This window comes from Neopelma chrysocephalum, unplaced genomic scaffold (genome assembly GCF_003984885.1).
Source record: "Neopelma chrysocephalum unplaced genomic scaffold, ASM398488v2 Primary Assembly neopelma1_97517, whole genome shotgun sequence".
NCBI lineage: Eukaryota > Metazoa > Chordata > Aves > Passeriformes > Pipridae > Neopelma > Neopelma chrysocephalum.
In genome coordinates this window covers 126,809-148,892 of record NW_020926159.1, presented here as the reverse complement: position 1 = coordinate 148,892, position 22,084 = coordinate 126,809, and the positions used below count along the sequence as shown (strand labels likewise).

Here is a 22,084-nt window from a genome sequence, read left to right as displayed (position 1 = left end):
TTGTGCAGTTCTTAATTTGCAAGATCCTCACTAAATTAAAAAGTTGTTTGTTGTTTCACTGGTTTTCATAAATCAACTATTAATCTATTTTTAATTAAGCTAGTCTATTTCGTAGATGGAGTGCACAGTAAATTGTCCCACAGCCAAGACTTGGCTTGTGGGCTACAGTTTGCCCTTTCCCTAGTGTAGCTCAGGCCAGGAAGACATAGAAAGGCCTGTAAGTTCTTGACTGTTCCCCAAAAAATGTGGTTTCTTACCCGAGAAGGAACTTTACATTCAATTCTGGTTGAATTTCTGCCATCTTCCAAAACTGGGCAAGGCTGAGATCCAAACAACACCACGTTTACCCCTTCCAGATTGGTCCCCTTGAGAGCCACTTTCAGTCCTCCTGAAAAACACAATTATTCCGTTACATCCAATACATAGAATAATTTTATATGCAAAGGATTTTTTGCTTATAGATGACTACAAAAGCACAGTCTCTCAGTTGATCTGATGATGATCTGCTCCATCTTGCTGTGCCTGGTTTCCTCTCTTTCACCAGAGATCCTTCTTGCCTATTATTTGGATTTTTCTCCTGGATACAGGAGGGCTGGGTTTGTTTCTCGGGTTATTTTTTAATGACATACTTATTTAAACCAGCAGGCTCTGGCCTGTGATCTCTCTCTTAGACAGATCCCCAGCCCAAGAATGAAACAGGGAAGGAAGGAAGAAGCACTAAGAATGGAAAATGAGCTTAACACAGCAGGTGCTTTCACAGTTCAAACAGCTGCCAGGCACCCTGCTGTCCAAAAAGCCTGTGGCCTGTGTCTAGGAAACTTAGGTTAGAAAGGGGACTTGGCAGAACTTGAGACTTAGAGCTGTGAGGAAAGTCACGGAGGGCTTGATTCCGTGAAGTACTAAAGCAAACTCAGCTCTCCCTCGTGCCAGAGCTGAGCCTCTTCCATCACATGCAGGATCATGCCCCACACAAGTCAGACTTGTGCTTGATCTTTCTTCAGCATCCTATTCCACTGTAAATAGTAGAGGCACCCCTTTGCTTTTCCAAGCAATCAGAAGATTCAGGGATACTTCAAAGAGAAACAGGAAAAGGAGCATGAGCAGACATTAATGAAAATTCTGAAATGGACTTTGTTCTTTTACATGGTTCAGAGACAAATTTAAAAAAAAAAAAAGGAGTTTTGCCTGAAACTTACAGCTGTTTGCTCTAGTCCTCAGCACTGGAGAGTTTTAGGACTGTGACTGGACAGACTGCTTAGACAGGAACTTTATTAATGCAGTGCTTGTTTGTGCTTATTAGCATGACTATGTTATAAACCAAGTGAGCTTTTATGATTCTTTTCACATGGGATGTAAACAATCATCTATGCTAAAATAATTGTGTATTGATGGCAAAGTCCCTTGTACTCTTTCCCCATAGTATCTTTTCCTGTTAATTCTTTGAACCACCAGAGAATTATAGAAGTTTAATCTTCTAGATTTTCTCTGTCTGGCAGCAAAACCAAGCAAACAACAGCAATCAGATACGTTAACAGTAAGTTCCTGCTATCCATTGGAACACGGGAGTATCTTTAGAAAGGCATTCCATGCTTTTAGTGTTAGGTCATGGGGATCTCCCAGCACAGCACTACTGACACCAGGGATATTTTGACACGAGGGAGCTGATGCAGCAAAGTACAAGCTGCTTCTTGCCTTCCCGTTCTGTAACATTAAATTTGCAGAGTCAGAAAGAGCAAGAAGTGAAAACTGAAGCCACTTGTCTACTGAGAGACTTGTCAGATAAGGAGATTCAGATTTAGAGTGCAAAATCCATGTGTGTTGTGTAAAGACTGATGCTCTTGTTTTGATATCTACATTATATCTATATGCAGTGAAATACTGCCTATGTGCACTTTATGATGAGATTGAAGAGAAGTATTTTAAATGGAAGAAATTAAAAACACAGATGGAAGTTGTAATTCTTTCCAATTATAAGCATTCCAGGCACATGTAATGTAAGATAACATTATACTTGCTTTCTTTTTAATGAGTGACAGATCACTGTAATTGGGAGAAGAACTGGATTACCAGCAAAGGAAATGGGAAGCAAGGCTCAACCACTAAAATTTGCCATTTCTGGAATTATTTTAGAGTCTTTTGGAGATGTTTGATTTCTGTGGGCTTGGGTTTTCTATGAGTCAAAAGTGAGTCTTAACCTTAGTGTATTGTATTATGTGACCCTCTCATTAGGGGAAAAAAATGTAATTATTCCAAGTCTGTCCCATGGTTCATCCATGGAGAGGTTTACAGACCATCATTCCCTTTCTCTGCCTGCTCCAAGGTGGCCAAGCATGGTTCAGTTCTCCAAGCCATGTGGCTTCCTGCTGTACCTAGGCCAGCGTTCCTGCTCTCAGGGGTGTTTGTTACCATAATCTCAAATCATCACAATTATGAAATGCCAAGATTTCCAGAAAAAAAACCTGGGTAACCTTTACTGTCAGAGTAGATATTGTTTGTAGATACATTCCTTAATTCTTGAAAAGAAGTGATAAGCTGAGATTGCCCTTACTGCGCAGCCCAGGTGTGGCAAGAGTGTTTTCCACATTTCTCATTGGGCTGAGGAGACCCTTCCCTCTCCCAAAAATGGGGAAAGGTTGGTTATTTGCAGTATTTGTTATGGCTTAGATACAGTTGTCTGGGCACCCTGCTTGAACTTCCATCTGTGTCACATAGAGGGTACATGAAAGAGTCGTATGGTCCCTTGTCCCCAGAGTCCTGTGGAAAATCTTTCCACCTCTTGTCTTCAAGTATGGACTATATCACCCTTTATTTCCTTTTCTGTTTCAAGGACAGGACAGGTAATGGGAATGGAAGGAGACTCAGTTTAGCTTGAGCTTCTCTAGGTTTCTCAGTTTTGTATCTAAACACAGATGTGTTTTCCATTTTATTACTCGGTGTATGAATTCGCTCCAATGGGACTGGGATAAACCAAAGTACAGCCATTTCACAGTTATAGAATCAAGGGATCATTTAGGTTGGAAAAGACGTCTTAAGATCAAATCCAACTGTTAACTCAGCACTGCCAAACTCACCACTTAACCATGTCTCCAAGTGCCACATCTACATGTCTTCCAAATCCCTCCAGGGATGGTGACTCCATCACTGCCCTGGGCAGGCTGTTACAGTGCAGAAATTTTTCCTAATACCTGATCTGATTGGGCCAGATTAATTCAAATACTGCAAAGCTACATGTCAAATGGATGTGGAAGGATGAATATGAAACACTAACACCCGCATGATTTGCTGGAATGAATATACATGCACTTGAAATTACAATTCCCACACAAAACTAGTTGGGAAACTGGTTGCCTGCAAAAAGAACAAAGGGAAGTCTGTCACTCTTTAAGTAATTTTCCCCACACAGTGTGTAGAGCCATAATAGGTCTTTTTCATCACAGAATCACAGAATATACTGACTTGGTTGGAACCCACAAGGTTCATTGAGTCCAAACCTTAGCCCTGCACATGGCCATTCCCAAGAGTCACACCATGTGCCTGAGAGCATCATCCAAAAACTTCTTGAGCTCTGGCAGGCTTGGTGAAGACCTTGGCAGTGAAAATACAGAAGAACCAAACACGTCATGGAAAAAAAGTGGCAGAAAGTAGATGATCCCTTAAAGCTGCTCTGGCGTTCAAACCTACCGATCTCTGAAGTCGTAGGAGGTTCGATGGCAACCAGCTTTGGCTCCACCCTCAGGAAGATCCCTTCTCCTGTGCTGCCATTGAGTGCAAATCCATAGGGCCTCACCAGTAGTGCCAGCTGGTAGATTCCCACTGGCAGCCTCTCCACCTGGCAAACCACTTGGGTTTCATTCAACACCGTGACGTGACAGGTCGTGCTGTTCACCTCCACCTGCAGTGCTGGTTTCTCCTCAGTGAAGCCATGTCCCCTGATAACCACTGTGGCCAGGGGCCCATCATCTGAAGGGACACAATCAACAAGATGACTCATGAATTTTGATGCAGCAATGCCCTGGATTTACTTTCAACCAACAGTTAAAAGTTTTTACCAGCTTCATCAGGACATCCTAAAAACTGCACTGCTGGTGTTGTCTCATTGCCCACATAACGCTAATTCCTGCCTGTCCCTGTCCAGCTATTACGTTTTTTCCTCAAATTTTTGCTAAAAATTACTTGACCCAAGAGCTACTTTTGCTTTAAGCACCAAACCTGCCACTGTTTGTCTCCCCTTCATGTCTTTACCATAGAATTGCAGAACAATTAAGGTTGTAAAAGACCTCTCAGATCATTGAGTCCAACTGTTAATTCAGCACCTCTGAATTCACCACTAAACCATGTCCCCAAATGCCACATCCACACACCTTTTGAACACTTCCAGGGACGGTGCCTCCACCACTCCCCTGGGCAGGCTGTTCCAGAGCTTGATCATCCTTTTAATGAAGACATTTTTCCTGATATACAATCTAAACCTCTTCTAACGCAACTTCAGACCATCTCCTCTTATCCTATTGCTTATTAATTGGAAGAAGAGACCAACCCACGCCTGGCTTCAACCTCCTGTCAGGGAGTTGTAGAGAGCCATAGGTCTCCTCTGACCCTCCTTTTCTCCAGGTTGAACACCCCCAGATCCCTGACCTGCTCCTCATCAAACTTGTTCTCCAGACCCTTCCCCAGCTCCATTGCCCTACTCTGGACACAGTTGTACACACTTGACATGTCTGGAAATGGAGCTGATCAGAAGCAACCCATTAAAAGTGCAGTTTTCATAAAAGCAGAAATTTCCAAAAGAATACACATGAACATGAAACCATCATCTGGCAGATCTTTTTTACAGAACAATGGAGTTTTTGCCATTTTGTTCAAACACAAAGCCCCGTTACCTGATAAATACTCCACATCACTGACTGTGGGTGTCAATTCCTGACTGAACTGGAAAGAGCATGAGCCAGAACAGTTTGAAAGGACATCATTCACCACCACCACCACCTGCAGACAGAGAAGAGAGTTACCTTAAAGATATGAAGGAAACAGAGGTGTTTTCTAGAGCCACAACTATGTGATAGATGCTGGTAACCACATTGGGCTACCGAGAGCACTCAACCGAGCACAGTCAGACAGCTGCAGCCTCATTACAAATTTAATTGCAAAGTTTATTAGGGCTCATCCAAAGCAAAGCAAATCACAGCTTTGGACACTGTATCATCAGCCTTTTTCGGTGTCTGCAGGATTTTCTCTCCCATGTTTCTGGGACCTCACAACTCCTGTTATTCTAGTCATCCATTGAAGACCCGGCTTGCCTTTCCCCAGTTCTTCCCACTTTGCCTTAGGAACAAGTTTATTATGTTCAAAGCACCCTGTAAGACTAATTAAAGTGAATCCAACAATGTGGAACATGCAGCCCTCAATTTTATTTTTGCCCCTGAAAGAAGAAAGCTGGGCTATGACCTTGATTACCTAAAAGAGATATCAAGAGATATCTCTCCTGAGACCTTGATATCTCAGAAGAGTCAACTAGCAAAGTATAGGGCATAGGAGAGCCCCTCTTTATCTCTTCCAGGTATTAAGGGTGTGCCAGGAGAGTACACCAATGCCTACAAAAAGCAAAAGCAGACTGTCTCAAAGAAATGCAAGGAGCACAGAGTACTCTGCTTGAATAGGGACACAATTAGAGGGACATTTTTATGGTTGTGCTAGCAGCAATACAGAATAAAGTTTCAAAAATTACAAGGATATTTGTTTGCTGCTGCTGGTCTTGTTTCACTTGGGCTATTTGAGGGTATGTCTGCAGCACGGATGGAAAAGATATCAAAGGTGTCTGAGTCACTGGATGAAGAGAGATCCTCATGTCTGAGAAAGAGGCTCACCAAAACAGCAGGATGATCTGGCCCCAAATGCTGCACTTAGGACTTCAAGCATATCCAGCATCACCCTGTTGTCACTACAGTGCCTGTCAGCCTTTGCTGGAAGCAGAGCCAGCAATGCCCACGGCTCTGCAACATCTGAGAGCAGAGCTGGGAAAACATTTGTCCATCCAGAAGGCCAGAATGGTTACTCACTCAGCCAGGAAGCCCTCCTTACTCTCTTCTCACACTTGAAGAACTGAGATCCACAGATGCTGAGGGACTTGCCTAACTCACAGATGAGTACCACAGCCACCAGCTCATTTGTTTTGCCCATCAGTGTAACAGCAGAAATGCTGCAGATGAATAGTGGCATTCCCAGTTTGGTGGGCAGCACCATAGGACCCACCAAGGGTGAGAATCCAGAGATTGTCCTCCCTTGGTCACTGCCTCAAAATAAACAAATTGTCTTTCACAATGGTGAAAGATCACCCATGATCACCATTCTTCCCACCTGCAATTGCTCCTGGAGGAAAGTCCGGCTCCACATATCAGGCAGCAGAATATGAGCAGTTTATGGCACAGAACATCAGATTTCTGAAAGGATTTAGTGGCAGAACAAGGTACCTAGATACCTGTGAGACTCCTGGATCTACACAACCCAGGTGAATAAGTAGGAAGTGTGACAGCACATCAACTCACCTGTGTTTTGTTATTGGGGGTAGCAAGCATGTCCCCAAATATGGGTCCAATAAACACACCCCCATCATAAACCACACGAGTAGAAACAGCTGCCTTCAGACCAGTGAGGGTTTTGGCAGAGACCTGGCAAAGAACAAGGAATTTAAGCTTCTCATCCTTTTCTGTCCCGTAATGTTCAGTTAAAATAGAATCTTTATAAGGTGGCAAATAACTCCTAGAAACTTATTCTCAAATCTCCAGGTCTAAATCTTCATTGCTCAAGACTTCACTTCTCTCTGTTCCCACCATCACCTTGCAGACAAAGAGACTGCAAACTGAGGAGCCAGGTTTGCAAATAAACTTCTAATACTTAATAATATCATTTGGAATTAGACATGGAAAAAGCTTCTCAAATATGTCCTGTTCTATAGCTGAATATGTAACTCAAACCTTTTTCACCTTCCAGGCCAATGTCTTGAGCATGGGAACTCATTGATTTGCTGAAAATAATTTGACACTTTTAGAAACTCAATATATAAAGAAATAGTTTTTTCTTTTGGGGGAGGAAGCAGCTCAGTTTGAGTCCTTATTCAAAAAGGCCCTTCTACTTGAAGCAAAACTAACATGACAAATCTTGGGATGGGAGAGTGTAAACTGAACCTTCACCTGAGACTTATGAGAACCAAATATGAACCCATATAGAATAGTTCTCAGAAAAAGACCTTGGCCAATAAATGATGCCACAAATCTGTGATGAGCTCCAGTTACTGTACTGAAACATTAATGTTTCAGTAATAGATTTCATTTCAGAATAGCAGACCCTTTATCATGCAGAACTGCAACAAAGCCTGGAAATTACACACTTTCCTCCTTGTTTTGAAGCACAGACTCTGAAGATGCAATTTCTTTCTCTGCAACTGTTTTTTTAATCATCTGATCCGGAATTTGCTCTTCCAAGCAGAAAGACTGCCTAAGTTCCCACAGGTGTCTTCATAAAAACCAGCACTGGGAGAGTGAATCATCCAAGGCCAAAGAACATTGAACAGGGTTCAAAGTGGGGGGTTAGTAAAAGAAACTACTGTACATTGAGAACATTGGGCAAGTCCCCAGTTGTTTTTTTCCAAGTCAGAGTCCAGACTTTTTCATAGCACGAGTTCAAGTCCTTGGTCAGGATGAAGTCAGTGGTGTTGAAGTAGGGAGCTGTTGAGTTGTCTACATTGTCCTGCAAAAGCTTGCGGAGATGGTGGGAAGAGATTTGCACTGAAACATCTGCAAGAGAAAGCAGTGAATACCATCATCTCTGGGAGAGCACACCTGCCTGCTCCTAGAAAAGAAAGGTGTTTAATTTTTAATGCAAGGCTGTTGCAGTTCAAACCTCTGCAACTGCCAAAAAGCAGCAGAAACTTATTGGACACTAAATGCCAAAAGATCATAGAATTATAGAATTGAAAGATAGGTTTGTTTTGGAAAGGACCTTAAAGGTCATCTGGTCCAATCCCCCTGCAATGAACCCTAGACCAGGTTACTCAAAGCCCCATCCAATCTGGCCTTGGACAATTCCAGGGATGGAGCATCCACTACCTCTCTGGTAACCTGTGCCAGGGCCTCACCATCCTCATCATAAAAAATTTCTTCGTTGTATCTAGTTTGAAGACCTAGAAAACTATAGAAGCCTCTCCAGTTGGGGGCATCAGAAATTTTAGTACTTTTACATAATATGGACACAAGAAATTTCAATGTATAAGTAATTTTCCTTCAAAATAGAAAGGTCAGAAACCTTCTATATGAAATGGGTGTGGAGAGAGTCAGTCTGTCAACTCTACATCCTGAGTCCAATCCTAAATAAATGCAAATTATATTTTATCTCTTTTGACATAAATCCCCATAGCCATTCAAAGTTGCAGATACAATAAGTCTCTCTAAACCAGTTAATGAGAAAGAGGGGAAAGCACAAGATGTAGAAACAGAGCAAGAGGCATGGAGTACATTTTTAAAAGATTATATTCAAAGCAGGGCACTGCTGAGACAGTCTTCAGTTAAAACAGGAAAATCTTAAGTAACAACATGGAGGAAAGAGTTATTTCATAAATATTCTAAAGTTGCATTTTCCTCTTCTGTTATTTGACTTTATAACTGAGTCACCAGTTCCTCAGTCAAGAACTTTATCATTGGCCTTGTTCAGATTAATCTGCTCCCTTTCATTTTAAACCTCTGATTGTTTAAACCAAACACAAGGAAACCTGGCACATCTAAAGGGTGACTAGTTCAAGTCAAGCACAAAACTTGTACAAAAACTTTTGTGTTATCTGCAAACCAATTACTGATCCTGAAAATCCTGGAAAAGAAGGGATTTCCTGGTAACTTGCACAGCTCTTGTCATACATGACCACCAGAAGTACACATGCTGGAGAAATAGCAGCATAATGAAACCTTGAGGTGCAAACTTTAGGATCTGATCCAAAGTTCTTTAACATTAAGGCAGGTATTTCATATTGGCTGTATGCATTTTGGAAGAAACTCACCTAGGAATACTGTCCTGTATATAATCCTAAACCCCTGTCTTGAAGGACATCAAATGCAAAGATCTGGCAAATTTCATGAGGGGTTTAACCTGCCAGTCTGTACCCTGAGCGTGTCCAAGGTTCAATATTGTCTTTTCATAGAATCACAGAGTGGTTTGGGTTGGAAGGGACCTTAAAGTTCATCTTGTTTCAACCCCACTGAGGGACACTTTTCACTATCCCAGGTTGCTCCAGTCCCTGTCCAACCTGGCCTTGAACACTTCCAGGGTTAGGGTGGCCACAGCTTCTCTGGCAGCTACTTCTTCACTTGTCTTCCTGCTAAGGAAATCCAGGTGTACCTGCATCTCCTCTTACCTGGTATCACTGTATTGGCCAAGTGGATGTGGAAGGTCCCCCCAAGAGGTGGGGATGACTCCTGCAGTCTCTGGATGGTGAGGCTGACTCTCACATCCTCCGTGGAGACATAGAGGTATCCATACTCCTTAGAGCCCTCCCCAAGCATTGCACCTCTGTGGGACAGAGAGGGTTCACGTGAAGGCATCAGCGTTTGAGACCCCCACTCCTGTCACCCCCATGTCACCAAATAGCCAAGGGACCCCTATGGGAACAACACCCCTGAAGGCTCTAAGGGGAATGTGTCCAGAGCTCAAACAAAATTGGATATTCCCAACTCATATATACATTATGTAGGCAATGCACAGGACAGAAAATTGTGGAAAGTGACTTTTTAAAATTATGACTGTAGAAATTTATACACCATCAAGCACAAGCAAGTCCTACCCCAGGAGTGTTTCTAAAGGACCAGCTCAGCGCAGCCAGGGCAGCACCTACAAAATCAAAGCTTTCCTACTTCACCCTGCAATGTCCTCGAGTCCATCAAAATCTTAACTCCCCTGAATTACAGTGATATTTCATATTGAAGAATCATAGAATCATTAAAGTTGGAAAACACCCCCAAGACCATCTAGTCCAGTTGTTAACCCAGCATTGCCAGGCCCAGCAGTAAACTATGTCCCCAAACACCACATCTATATTAGAGTAATTCAAGTTCACCCAAAGTCCAATTTCTAAAACTTAAAATACTTTCTCCTTCGGCACGAAACTTCTCCTTTTTCAAAGGAGAAGGAGGCTCTCTGTGGTACAACGATGCCACCGTGTGGCTCAGTGTCTGGATGACAACTGGCTTCTGCAGAGCAAATTTTGAGAATACAATCACTGAGCATTTTGTACAATTGGTACATCAGATTTTAGCTAATATGCCTGTTCCAACAGGAATAGGAGTCGCATTAGAATAAATCACAGCCCCTGTTCAGTGAAAAGAAAGACCCAGGTTTGTTTTGAAGATGTCCAAAGACAGTGCTCAGCCCACCCGCTTTTAAAGCATGAGCTGATTCCAGTTCTCAGTATTCCTGGCTTCAGCATTCTCTACTTCTCTGCTTAGTCTGTTATCTTTCTCAGTGAGATGGAAAATCCCACTAGCGCCAAACACCTTTTTTTTCCCTGGCCAAGAGGTAATGTGACCAATCCACCTCTTAATCCTCTTTTTATAAGCCGAACAGGTTGAGCTTCTTAAATTTTTTTCTCCATTTTCTGCAGCTCCATAATGATGTTCATAGCATTTTATTCCAAGTTTTTCTAAATTTATTTTAAAATGTGGTCATCAGTGTTGTATGCAGCATTCCAATGTCAGCCTTCTTAAATACTCCACACGGGAGTAAAGATTTCCCCTCTTTCTGTTAATTATACCTCTGACTACGCAGATCAAACATCACAAACATCCCCCTGGATTCTCACCCTTGCCTTTATTGTTGTTGGTTAATGTCAAAATTCTACGTTTGACACAGGCAATTAAATGTGATTTGAAAGGAGAGACCTTCACATACCAAATCCTTCTATGATGTGCTACCTAAGCTGACTTCTACAAAACAGCTGGGCCTGAACTGGGGTTTAACTGTTACACCAAACGACTTTTTAGACTTGGTCTTTGCAGCTCTTATATTGGGAAACCTGAGGCATAAACTGGATTGTGTCAGTTTTGCTTTGTGCTAACTCTGCCTATATCTCTGAAATCCAAGGGGTGAATTCAAAAAAGCCTTGGATTTCATCAGGAAATGCAAGAACTCGGCTGTTCTAGCAGCCAGACCTAACTGTTTTCAGAACTTAGCCACCTCTTAAACAAAAATCTAGCTGTCTTTGGAGCACTTAAAACCAATGACACATTGCTTTGAATTTGCTTGGAAGAAGACAGACCACAAGGTAAGAAACCAAATTAATTGACAGCTGGCTGAGGTTCACCTTCTTCTGAAAGGAGGTTTCCTGTGGATCACTGGGCAAGTCAGTCTGAGTGGAGAAGCTGAGCCAAGGTAACAGCTGGCTCCTGCAGAGGACAGGCTGCATAATTCCAGATTCTCGCTTGCCTGGCTCCATTCTCATCAGGTCCTTGTTGACTCAGCTGGATATAATCCAACTTTACAGGACCTATTTTCTGCCAGTACAGTTCTTTAATGTTTCACTCTCTGATCTAGTTTGCCTATAGCTCCAATTCCTCTTTCATTGCTCAGAGGAATGAAACCATCTCAGTAAACAAGGACACACAATGTGGGCTTTCATTGCCTGATGTCATTAAAGGTGTTTGGGAGCATGTGTTTCTGATCTTCATCCATTGTTCCAGAAGGGCTTAGGTCTCCTTCTAGTCCTACATCATACCTTGGTCACCCATGTGCATCTCACACCACAGGTCAGCTGAAACGTCTAAAGAACCTCTTTTTCACCAGCTGAATCCAGCTGACAACCAGCTCCAGACATGTTGGGGGAAGTGCCAGAGGTATTTGAGGGTATTGAGATGATCTACTCACTGTCCCTACCTTGGAGAGAGAAGGGGCAGACTTGGACCACAGCCAGACACCACCCAGGACACATTGTAAGTTGGAGGAGATCCCACCACAGACACTGATTCAATTATCCTCCCACCTGGCCGAGGGGGTTTGGGATCTCTCTGAGAAACTGGAAGAAGAGCATAAACATTCATTAGAGCAAGGAAAGCAGCTGTGACTATTCTCAGGTTATTGTCATTTCATAGCTGGGATCACACTTTCTTGGTTTTTTTTTTGTTTTGTTTTGCTTTGTTGAGTTACATTTCACAGAATCACAGAATCATTTAGGCTGGAAAAGCCCCCTAAGATCACTGTCCAATTGTTCCCCCAGCGCTGCCAAGCCCACCACTAAACCATGTCCCCAAGTGCCACATCCACATATCTTTTAAATCCCTCCAGGGATGGTGACTCTGCCACTGCCCCAGGCAGCCTGTGCCATTTGTAAAACACATTTTCAAATAAACCAAGAATACTGATATTTGGCAATTCCTTCTTTACTACTGTCACAAAAGAAAAAAAAGTTTAATATATAAGAAAACAAAATTATTTTTGTGCTTGTTGTGAAATCCCTCTTTGAAAAAGCTTCATCCAGCTTTATCATTATGTATTTTAATGGAATATCCTGGGAAAAAAAAAAAAGAGAAATAGATTCCTTTACCAGTCACAATTCTGTCAGCAATGATGACTTCATCAAGGTAAAATGACCCAGATGTTTCCTTTTGCAAGTCTATCTGATGCACAAGCACAGGGGAATTGGAAGGGAGGTCCTGGACAAGCGTGGAGAGATTCACACATCTCTTCCAGAGGTCAGTGCAGGTAAATGTCCATCTGGAAGACACCAAGGTTGTGACAATAACTGAATGTGAGGTCATTGTGAAGCTTCCAGGTAACATCAGATACTGCTGTTGTTACTATTGTTATTTACTTATGCAGAAGTCACTTACTGAGTAGCTTGTGATCACTCTGATGAGTTCGCCATAATGAGAAACAAAGTTTTAAACCACAGAATCACAGAATGGTTTGGGCTGGAAGGAGCCTTAAAGACCATCTCATTCCAACCCCCTGCCATGGGCAGGGACACCTTCCACTATCCCAGCTTGCTCCAAGCCCCATCCAACCTGGCCTTGAACACTTCCAGGAATGGAGCATCCACAGCTTCTCTGTTCCAGTGCCTCACCACCCTCACAGGTCTCTGCTTATGGGCCCTTTTTTGCATCACAAGAGTGGAATATGGGAATGACTGCTCTATTTTGGTAAAATACTATGATAGCATCAGTGACCTCAATGGGGATCAATCCAGAATTGGCACCCTTGGGAATATCAGACCATTGTTTAGGGCTTCCAGTTCTCTCCACCAAGTTCTTCTGACACTCCTGGGTTTTTTTGTGTGCCTGCCCCAAACTTTACATCTGCTACCAAATGTTTTCTACCCACGGAATTTGAAGTGAATAAAGAAAATCAAAGACTACACCAATTTCCAAAACATTCTGTACCAGTGATCTCATGAGGTTCCTGGTAGGGAAAAAAACACAATCGATTCATCTCCCTGTTTCACTGCAGAAAATCCACTGTCTGAGGTCAAAGAAACTGGGAAGTTATTGTCCTCAGAAACTTTCTGGTGTGTTTACCACAAACAGAGCAAACTCTTCGTCTGTGCATTACTAAGGTGAGATACTGCATGTGACAAGGAACATGGAACTTCACTCAGTAAATCCTCAGAAAGTACAGAATCACATTCCAGGGGTGTCTCTGCAGGTAAGAGCACATGTCAGCTTAATCCCACTGACAATTTGTTCTTGTACAGATGAGAACTTCCCTCCATCTTCCCACTGCAGCTCCTTACTATGGAAAGTGTAATCTCTGGAAACCATAACTGTCTGGATACCTTTCAGAGTCAGTGTGATTGAAATCCCATAGGCAGGTGAAGTTCTTCTTCACTAAACATGATGAGACATTAGTGTAGGACACAGAGATAAGAAGGATGTTACTCATATGGCCTTTGTGAGCAAAACACACCTGCAAAAATGAGGGAATAAAATTTTCACAAATCAAACCACAGGTAATTTATACATAATTTATATATGTGATGTATGTAGAAGATAGTATATTCTGTTTCAAACCCAGTTTAACATTGGGTTGTTCAGCCTGGAGCAGAAAAGACTCCAGGGAGACCTTAGAATCCCTTCCAGTGCCTAAAGAGTCTCCAAGAGAGCTGGAGAGGGACTTCAGACAAGAGTATGGAGTGACAGAACAAAGGGGAGTGGCTTCAAACTGAAAGAGAATGGATTTAGATTGGATATTAGGAAGAATTTCTTCTCTGTGAGGGTGGTGAGGCTCTGACACAAGTTGCCCAATGAAGCCATGGGTGTAGCATCCCTGGAAGTGTTCAGGGCTGGGCTATTTGCCTTCCCCTGGGTGCCAAAGAAAGGGCAATAGAGTTGAAACCAAGCCCTTACTCATATTAAAAATAGAAGATGACTAGAAAAGTGAGGGATAGTGGGCCCCAGATAACAAGGGTTTTTTTCTTTTGTTAAGAAGTGGTCGCCCCTACTTCTGCCATCTTTCCCCAGCATCATCCCATATTTAGCTTTTCCTCATCAAGGATTGCATCCCCAGGAGCAGAGAGCAGCCAGATATGTTAAAAATATCAACATCTCAGGGATCTCAAATCACCCACTCTGTCCACCAGCACAGTCCAAAGACAAGATTCTTTGTAGATTTGGTGGAATTCTAAGCAGACCAGGTGATTTTAAGTTGCTGAATGGGCTCTGAGTATTCAGTTCCCAGTGCAACCTATTCATTAAGAGCACCCACTTACATGTGTATATTCAGTAAGGTCATATCTTGGTAGTGTGGATGGGGAGGTTTTCACCAGCTGGCTTGGTCTGTGAACACTGAACCTCCCACAGAAAGGCTCCGTCCCACTGACAATGCGTCCTGTGGTGATGATGTTCTTCATATCTGACAGATAAAAGAAACAAGAGAAGATGGGATGTTTGAAAGTGATTCAGAACACACCAGTACAGTCAAGAGATTCATGAAAATACAGAAAGTGGATATCCAAAAATTGGCAAACAGTCCTACTCTAAGTATTCTCCTGCCAGAATTCAAGAAGGGTTTGGACAACACTCTCAGGCACATGATGTGACTCTTGGGGTTGTCCTGTGCAGGGCCAGGAGTTGGACTCAATGATTCTTGTGGGTTCCTTCCAAGTCAGGGCATTCTGTGACTATGATTGTTATATTGATCATGTTGTTTTTAATGCTAGTTCCATAAACTCCCCCATGAGAATACATACAAATAATGAATAGCTGAGAAATATAAATATATATACTTATACCCCTTAAAAGTGTAAATTTACTCACACTCAAAGTTTCAAGTACATTTATTTCACAAAGGAAATCAGCTCTCACAGTAAATACTGCTTGATTGACATAAAAGATCACTACCTCCTTTCTCAAAACCATCGTGGAAAAGAATTTTAGCAGAAGCTGGTTCAGTCTCACATCCTACTGAAAGGAGTTCCTCTATTGCTCTTTGCACCTTAAAAAGAAATTAAGAAAGTGAAAAGCAGTCACAGTCCAACGGTTTCTGGATCATGTCATCAGAGAGCCTCAACACACACGTCATCACTCCACTTTTCTTTAGCAAGGGACAGCAGCTCTGAACGAGCAGGCAGCCAAATATTAAAAGAATAAAAACATAAAAGAATAAAAGAATAAAATTCAGCTCAACAGAGTGTAAACTCCCATGTCTGGTACCTTTCAGGTGTGTGAGGCATCCACAGCCTAATGGCTATCATGGAGTTATCACCCAGGGTTGTTATAGCACTGACCAACCGACCACATCAAGAGACAATGGGAGATCCTGTCTGAAGCCAGAGCCATACACTACACACCTGACCCTAGAGGAGAAGTCCAAGAGTCTGGTCCAAGGGAATTCCAAGGTATCTGGATGCTGTCATATGCTTAGAATACACCTGGGACTCAAGCCTCCCAAAAAATCTCACCGTGAGACATTCTCAGTAACAAAAATCACACCTACATCATGTAAAATTTATCTCAGCTTCGGGGCCAAACACTTAAATGCTGTCAAGTACCAGATCACCATTGGTTCCACCCCAGCAGAGGACCAAATGTGTGTGTTTAATAACACCTACCTGGTGAGCTGTAGCATTTGTGGGGATCATTTTGTGCAATGTGTTGTTCCAGGAGATACTGAAACACCCTGTACCAGACACCGTCAACATCTGGCAAGCAAAGAAGCAAACAAATAAATGAAAAGAGACATGAACTTCATGAGACGTGTTTCAAACCTGGCTTCTTCTATGGAGGAGGATTACATGGCACATATTTTGCATTTTTAAGCATATGTAAAACAACAATTCCTTCCAAGAGACACTTTGGTTACTCTGAAACTGTTCTTGTCCTCCATGATCTCTGTTGACACAAACCTAAATTCTAAATCCAAATTCTTAAATTATCAGGATCACAAGGGGTACATGACCTGTGTAGACACACTGACAGCCACAAACAGTCCCGAAAGCTCCTGAGCTGCAGCTGTGGGGTTTAACCATCAGGAAAATCTTCCTTCATTGCGGAGGGTTTACATACACCCACCAACGTGTAAAGAAATGTACACCAACATGTGTAAAAACCCTGAACAACTGCAGCTCATCAGCTGTCTCAGAAGGTTAAAAACAAGGTGGGAACACACTTTCACATCGAGCATCAGCACAGACTTTACAATTAGGATTTGCTGCCATCCAGGTCATTTGGCTCAGGGCTAGTCCAGCTCCCAGGGTCAAGAACGCAGCACTGACCTGCACTTCTGGAAGATGCAAAGCATGAGCCCGAATTTCATGTCTCTCAATGTAGTAGCTGTCTACCACATGGGGGTTCAGCCACGTATTATGTATCTGGACTCCAACTCTCATCCCATTGCTGGGTGTCTTGCCATGATGTAGTGCTTCCAGGTAGTACCTCGAACCAGCAGTCAGCTCAAATTTCCGGGATTTTGGCTGCCAAAGTTCGCTCCAATTCTTCACCCAGTTCTCAGACCACTCTGCATTGCCAGCAGGGAGAGAAGCAATTCTCACCTGTGTGCAGAACAACCAAATCAGAGTCACAGAATGGTTTGGGTTGGAAGGGACCTAAAAGATCATCTCATTCCAACCCCCTGCCATGGGAAGGGACACCTTCCAGTAGACCAGGTTGCTCCAATATCACCGACTTTTTTAATGGCTCCAAACTGAGAGAGAGTAGGTTTATATTGGATATTAGGAAGACATTCTTGCCTGTGAAGGTGGTGAGGCCCTGGCACAGGTTGCCCAGAGAAGCTGTGGCTGCCCCATCCGTGGAATTTTTCAAGACCAGGTTGGATGAGGCTCTAGTCTACTGGAAGTTGTCCCTGCCCATGACAGGGAGTTGGAACGAAATGATCTTTAAGGTCCCTTCCAACCCAAATCATTCTAGGTTTCTATGTAACATGCTACCATTAGTAAGACCAGTAATGCTATTATTTTTTTAATAGATAAAAAGTATTTTATATTTCTTCTAGACCTGGTCAGTTGCTAGGCTCAAGAATAGCCCAGATAAATAGATCACCTTCATTATAGCATCCTCTCAACTTCCCAAAGGCAAGAATCAGTGTTTTCAGAAGGCAGTATTTCAACAATCAAAAAAGGAGGTAAATTGAGGAAATTAGAGAGCAAACCTCCAGGTCCCTTTGCAGATTGTCACTGATTGCAATTTGCTGAACTAAAAAAAAAGTCTTCTGGAAAAGACAATCAACAACTCTGGTTGCAAGTATGAGTTTTTTATGAGCTGAACAACTGACAGACCCAATCTAAAACATCAAATATAATCACACAGATTTCACTCTGCAATAGATTCATAAGGGCAAACAAGCTAATTCTGGTTTTATGACCTTAATTAGAACCATTTGCATCCTGATCTCATTTTTCTCTGCCCAGAGTAATACCTTATGTTCTGGATCTTGGGACAAACTCAAGTAGAGAGATGCTTGACTGTCTGCCTGAATCCAGAAGGTGTAATTGTTGGTCTGAGGAGCCACAAAAAATCCACAAAGCCTGGAACTAAGCAAAAGGAGAACATCCATAACATAGCAAAAAAACCCCATCCTCACACCCCACCTTCATGTGTACACTGAGTAACAAGGAAACACCATGAGACCAACAAAACAAACCCATATATTTTAAAACTGAAGGAACCTCAAAAAGACTCAATTTCACACTAAATGTAATTTATTCTTTACAAAATTTTCCAAAAAGGATAGAAAAAACAGCTCCAGGAAATTAAGTATGTTTTTGTTGGTGGTCACTATTTTGTGCATTTCTTCTCAAGCAAAGTCTTAACCTTGAACACACAGGAAAAAGCCAAGAACACACTCAGAATCAACCAAGAAAAACAGAGAAGTGGTAAGAAAAAATGAGAATTCATGCACTCTGCACATTTTTTCAAGCGTTTATCTGAAGAGGTAATGACACCAACACAGTTTAGATATTTCCACAGCTTGAGGCAAATAACTCGACTTCCATTAACTCCACGTGTGCTGCAGCTGCCAAAATCAGCTGAGAATCTGCCCCTCCACATCTGGCTGGAAGTCCAACCCAAAGTAGCCTCAAGCTGGAGCTACTTCTACCTCCACAGCAATTTCTTCTGTGGTATTTCAGCATATCTAGGCCAGGTAGAGCAGAAATACTGAGGGAAAGCAAAAGGAGGAAAAAATAAAACACTTCACTACATATTTTAAGCTTCAAAAGGACCTCAGAGCAAAGGGTTTGCTTTGATTTACAGGAGCTGTGCAGTGAGGCTCTGCTGTAAAGGGCTGTCAGGTGTTTTTGCTGCACCTTACACTGCTAAAGGTGATTGCCATGGCTTCGTGTCTTTTTAAGATCACTGAGTACCTGAAGGACTTCTTTGCCCCAGACAGGAACCTTACTGGGGAGCTGGCATTAGCTACAAACTGCCATCTGTATCCAGGACCTGCTTCTGTCAGATCAGAGGCATCATCCCAGACTTCAAAGAGAAGCCCTCTGTTTCCTAGAAAGTTAAAACAAAAGTACTCTCAGCAGCAGCCAACAGAAATCCCAGAGCACATGCTGGAATCAGTGGTGTAGGAGGCAGGCCACAGAGAAAATTTTAATAATAAATTGGCTCTGTTTGTGAGGTATTTTGCAGTCTAAGGCAGAACACAGATCTCGCTTTAGGGAATTTGTTCTACCTTGAAATCCTCCACACGAAATAACAAAAATCTGCAGAGAGCAGAGCATCCAACCAGCTCCCATGTCTGCTCCTGCAGGAAAAGGTATTGAGATGACCCACAGCTAAAATTAGGTAAATCTCATTTTATGCACAATAATTTTTTACTGCAGTGCTCCACTCAAGCAGCATCCCCAGAAACCTCTGCAGTATCTCTAGTTCAGCTATCCTTCCTCTAGATATTATCCACACTTTTTTCCCCTCATTTTCCACAGCCCTGCTCACCAGTCTGACCTTCCTCCCACCATCACCTGTCTGCACATGGGGGGCTGAGCTCTCCACCCTGCTTTTCCTGGCTGCAGAATCATAGAACGGGTTGAGTTGGAAGGGACCAGTAAAGGTTATTTAGCCCAACCCCTCTGCAATGAGCAGGGACATCTCCAACTAGATCAGGTTGCTCAGTGCTCCATCCAAACTGGCCTTGAACGTTTTCCAGGAACGAGGCCACCACTTCTCTGGGCAACCTGTCCCAGGGCCTCACCACCCTCACTGTAAAAGATATCTTTCTTAGAACTAATTTAAGTTGGCCCCCTTTTAGTTTAAAACCATCACTCCCTGTCCTATCACTACAGTCCCTACTGTAGTTTATCCACATCTTTCTTATAATCCCCCTTTAGGCACTGGAAGGGGCTCTCAGGTCTCCCCAGAGCCTTCTCTTCTCCAGGCTGAACACCCCCAGCTCTCTCATCAGTCTTTCCTCATAGAAGAGATGCTCCAGCCCTTGGCTAATTTTGTAGCCCCTTTCCCTATCAAACCATGAAGAAACTGGCCTGATGTTGAAGCAGACAGTGTTTTGGAAAGCTCTGTTTCTTGATTGCATTCATCACCAAATGATTTTTGCCCTGCATTTCCATGTGTGTTTGCTTGTTTGGACCTTCAGTTATTTGAACACCATACCTGGCTGGGGGGCACCAATTCTCCTGTTCTTGCCTACAGGCTCAGTGGTGCATCTGATTTGCTGGGGAGAGACGTGCTTGACTTTACAGGGGACACCTGTGAGCAGGAAAAGGAGACAAATGAACTGTGTGAGAATCAGAAACACAGCTGAGCTGCAGCATGACCCCATCTTAGAATCATAGAATTGTTTGGGTGGGAAAGGACCTTTAAAGATCACATAGTCCAACTCCTGCTATGGGCAGGGACATCTTCAATGAGATGAGGTTCCTCAGGGTCCCATCCAACCTGGCTTCAAACACTTTCAGGGATGGGGCAGCCAAAGCTTCTCTGGGCAACCTGTGACAGGGCCTCACCATCCTCATTGTAAAAAATTTCTTCCTAATATCCCATCTAACCCTGCCCCCTGGCAGTGGGAAGCCATTCCCCTTTGTCCTGTCTCTCCAGGCCCTTGTCCAAAGTCCCTCTCCAGCTCTCCTGGAGCCCCTTTAGGCTCTGGAAGGGGCTCTAAGGTCTCCCTGGAGCCCTTCTCTTCTCCAGGTGAACACCCCCAGCTCTCCCAGCCTGTCTCCAGAGCAGAGGGGCTCCAGCCCTCAGAGCATCTTTGTGGCCTCCTCCAAACCTGCTCCAAGAGGTCCATGTCTTTCCTGTGTTAAGGACTCCTGAACTGGATGTGCTATAGTGGGTGGGGTCTCACAAGACTGAAGGAAGGGACAGAATACCCTGTCTCAACTTTTTTTCTGAATGGGATTAACAATTCCCTAGAAGCCTGGGCTGGTACTACCAGCAAGCAAAACAGTTCACACCCACAGTCAGAATAACTGGAGCTTCCTGAAGGTGATTCTTACATCTTCCACACTGTTATCACTAAACATTCCTTGGGTTTTGTGCTCAGGGCCATGATCACTGTATTGAAAAACAAGTATTTCACATTTCTCTCACCTGCAGCAGTGACCTGCACCGGTTCCTCAAAGAAATCCCCCGTGACAGTGAGATCAGTGCCCCCTGCAAGGCTCCCTCCAGCTGGGAACACGGAGGCTATCTCTGCAGGGGAAGGAAAAAGGGAATCTGAAAACAAGTATTGGAAAGTTAACCCCAGCCCTGTTTCTGTGAAAGCCTGCAGTGCACTTGCACTGTTTCCAGCCAGAGCAGCTCCTGTGAATGAAACCAACATCTCACTGATCCTTCCCGGGCGTTTGACAGCCTCTGGGATTACACCAGGAATGAACAACACGGAGAACTTGGCTGCATGACAGGAGAAACACTGCAGTGCTTGGGCTGTTACTTAGCAGTGGCTGCATCTGTCATGCTCAGATTGCAAACTGGTCTATCCTGTGCTATTGAGGAGCTCTGAAGAAAAAAAAAAAAGGTGGAATTAAAACTGTTTTAATCCTTCTGACCTCTTCTGACTCACTTCTCATTTTAGCCCATAGGTTTAAATGTTACCACACTTTCCAAACATCTGACATTTGAGTGTCCACTTCATGACCATGAGATTCTTTCAGGATGTTATCTGTTACAATCATGTCCCTCCACACTGGAAAACTATTTTTCTCTTTGAAAATTTCTCTTGAAATTTTTGATCTGCAGCTTTTTGTGTAGTCAAACCCCTACCAGGGGAGTGGCACTGCAAGATGAGGACACAACAGGATTGCATCCCTGGGAAAAGCAACAGGGAGAAGTCCTTTCCCAGACCATGCCAGGACTTCCAGAAGACACTGCAGCAGTGAGGGGGATCATTGTAATACCTGAATGTGTTTGATACAGGAAAAGCTCCTGTTTGGCACTGATGAGCCAAGAACCTTTGTGTACTGCTGACCTGCAAGAGAGAGAAAATGCCTGAATGATCCTTGGTCATTTAAGTTAAAGCAGATCTTCATTTAGCAGAGCTGGCCACTCACTCTCCAGAGGAACAGTGGGACATTTCTACAAGGTCCAACAACACCTTTCACCAGTACATTGAGGCATCGACTCACGAGACCCCATTACAC

At 43.2% G+C, this 22,084-nt stretch overlaps 1 protein-coding gene across 7 annotated transcripts in view; it reads right to left on the bottom strand.

Moving 5' to 3' along the window:
• PKHD1 (PKHD1, fibrocystin/polyductin) overlaps positions 1–22,084 on the bottom strand; it is a 254,701-nt gene that overhangs the window by 216,442 nt on the left and 16,175 nt on the right. For 5 of the 7 annotated variants that reach the window (XR_003532415.1, XR_003532416.1, XM_027672673.1 and 2 more), the window contains 18 exons: positions 21,842–21,912; positions 21,036–21,137; positions 20,097–20,192; positions 18,845–18,980; positions 17,899–18,013; positions 16,739–17,014; positions 16,076–16,165; positions 15,366–15,459; positions 14,735–14,877; positions 13,802–13,932; positions 12,575–12,744; positions 11,908–12,046; positions 9,398–9,552; positions 7,606–7,790; positions 6,543–6,665; positions 4,881–4,986; positions 3,682–3,960; positions 258–388 (listed from right to left, as the gene is read on the bottom strand). Coding sequence is in view for 5 of the 7 variants with exons in the window: in XM_027672673.1 (XP_027528474.1) it covers positions 258–388; positions 3,682–3,960; positions 4,881–4,986; positions 6,543–6,665; positions 7,606–7,790; positions 9,398–9,552; positions 11,908–12,046; positions 12,575–12,744; positions 13,802–13,932; positions 14,735–14,877; positions 15,366–15,459; positions 16,076–16,165; positions 16,739–17,014; positions 17,899–18,013; positions 18,845–18,980; positions 20,097–20,192; positions 21,036–21,137; positions 21,842–21,912 (2,542 nt within the window). In the remaining 2 variants the exon portion in view is untranslated. Of the gene's footprint in view, positions 1–257; positions 389–3,681; positions 3,961–4,880; positions 4,987–6,542; positions 6,666–7,605; positions 7,791–9,397; positions 9,553–10,837; positions 10,982–11,907; positions 12,047–12,574; positions 12,745–13,801; positions 13,933–14,734; positions 14,878–15,365; positions 15,460–16,075; positions 16,166–16,738; positions 17,015–17,898; positions 18,014–18,844; positions 18,981–20,096; positions 20,193–21,035; positions 21,444–21,544; positions 21,655–21,841; positions 21,913–22,084 lie in introns of those variants that run through there. The other 2 variants (XM_027672675.1, XM_027672677.1) reach the window with 2 other exon arrangements.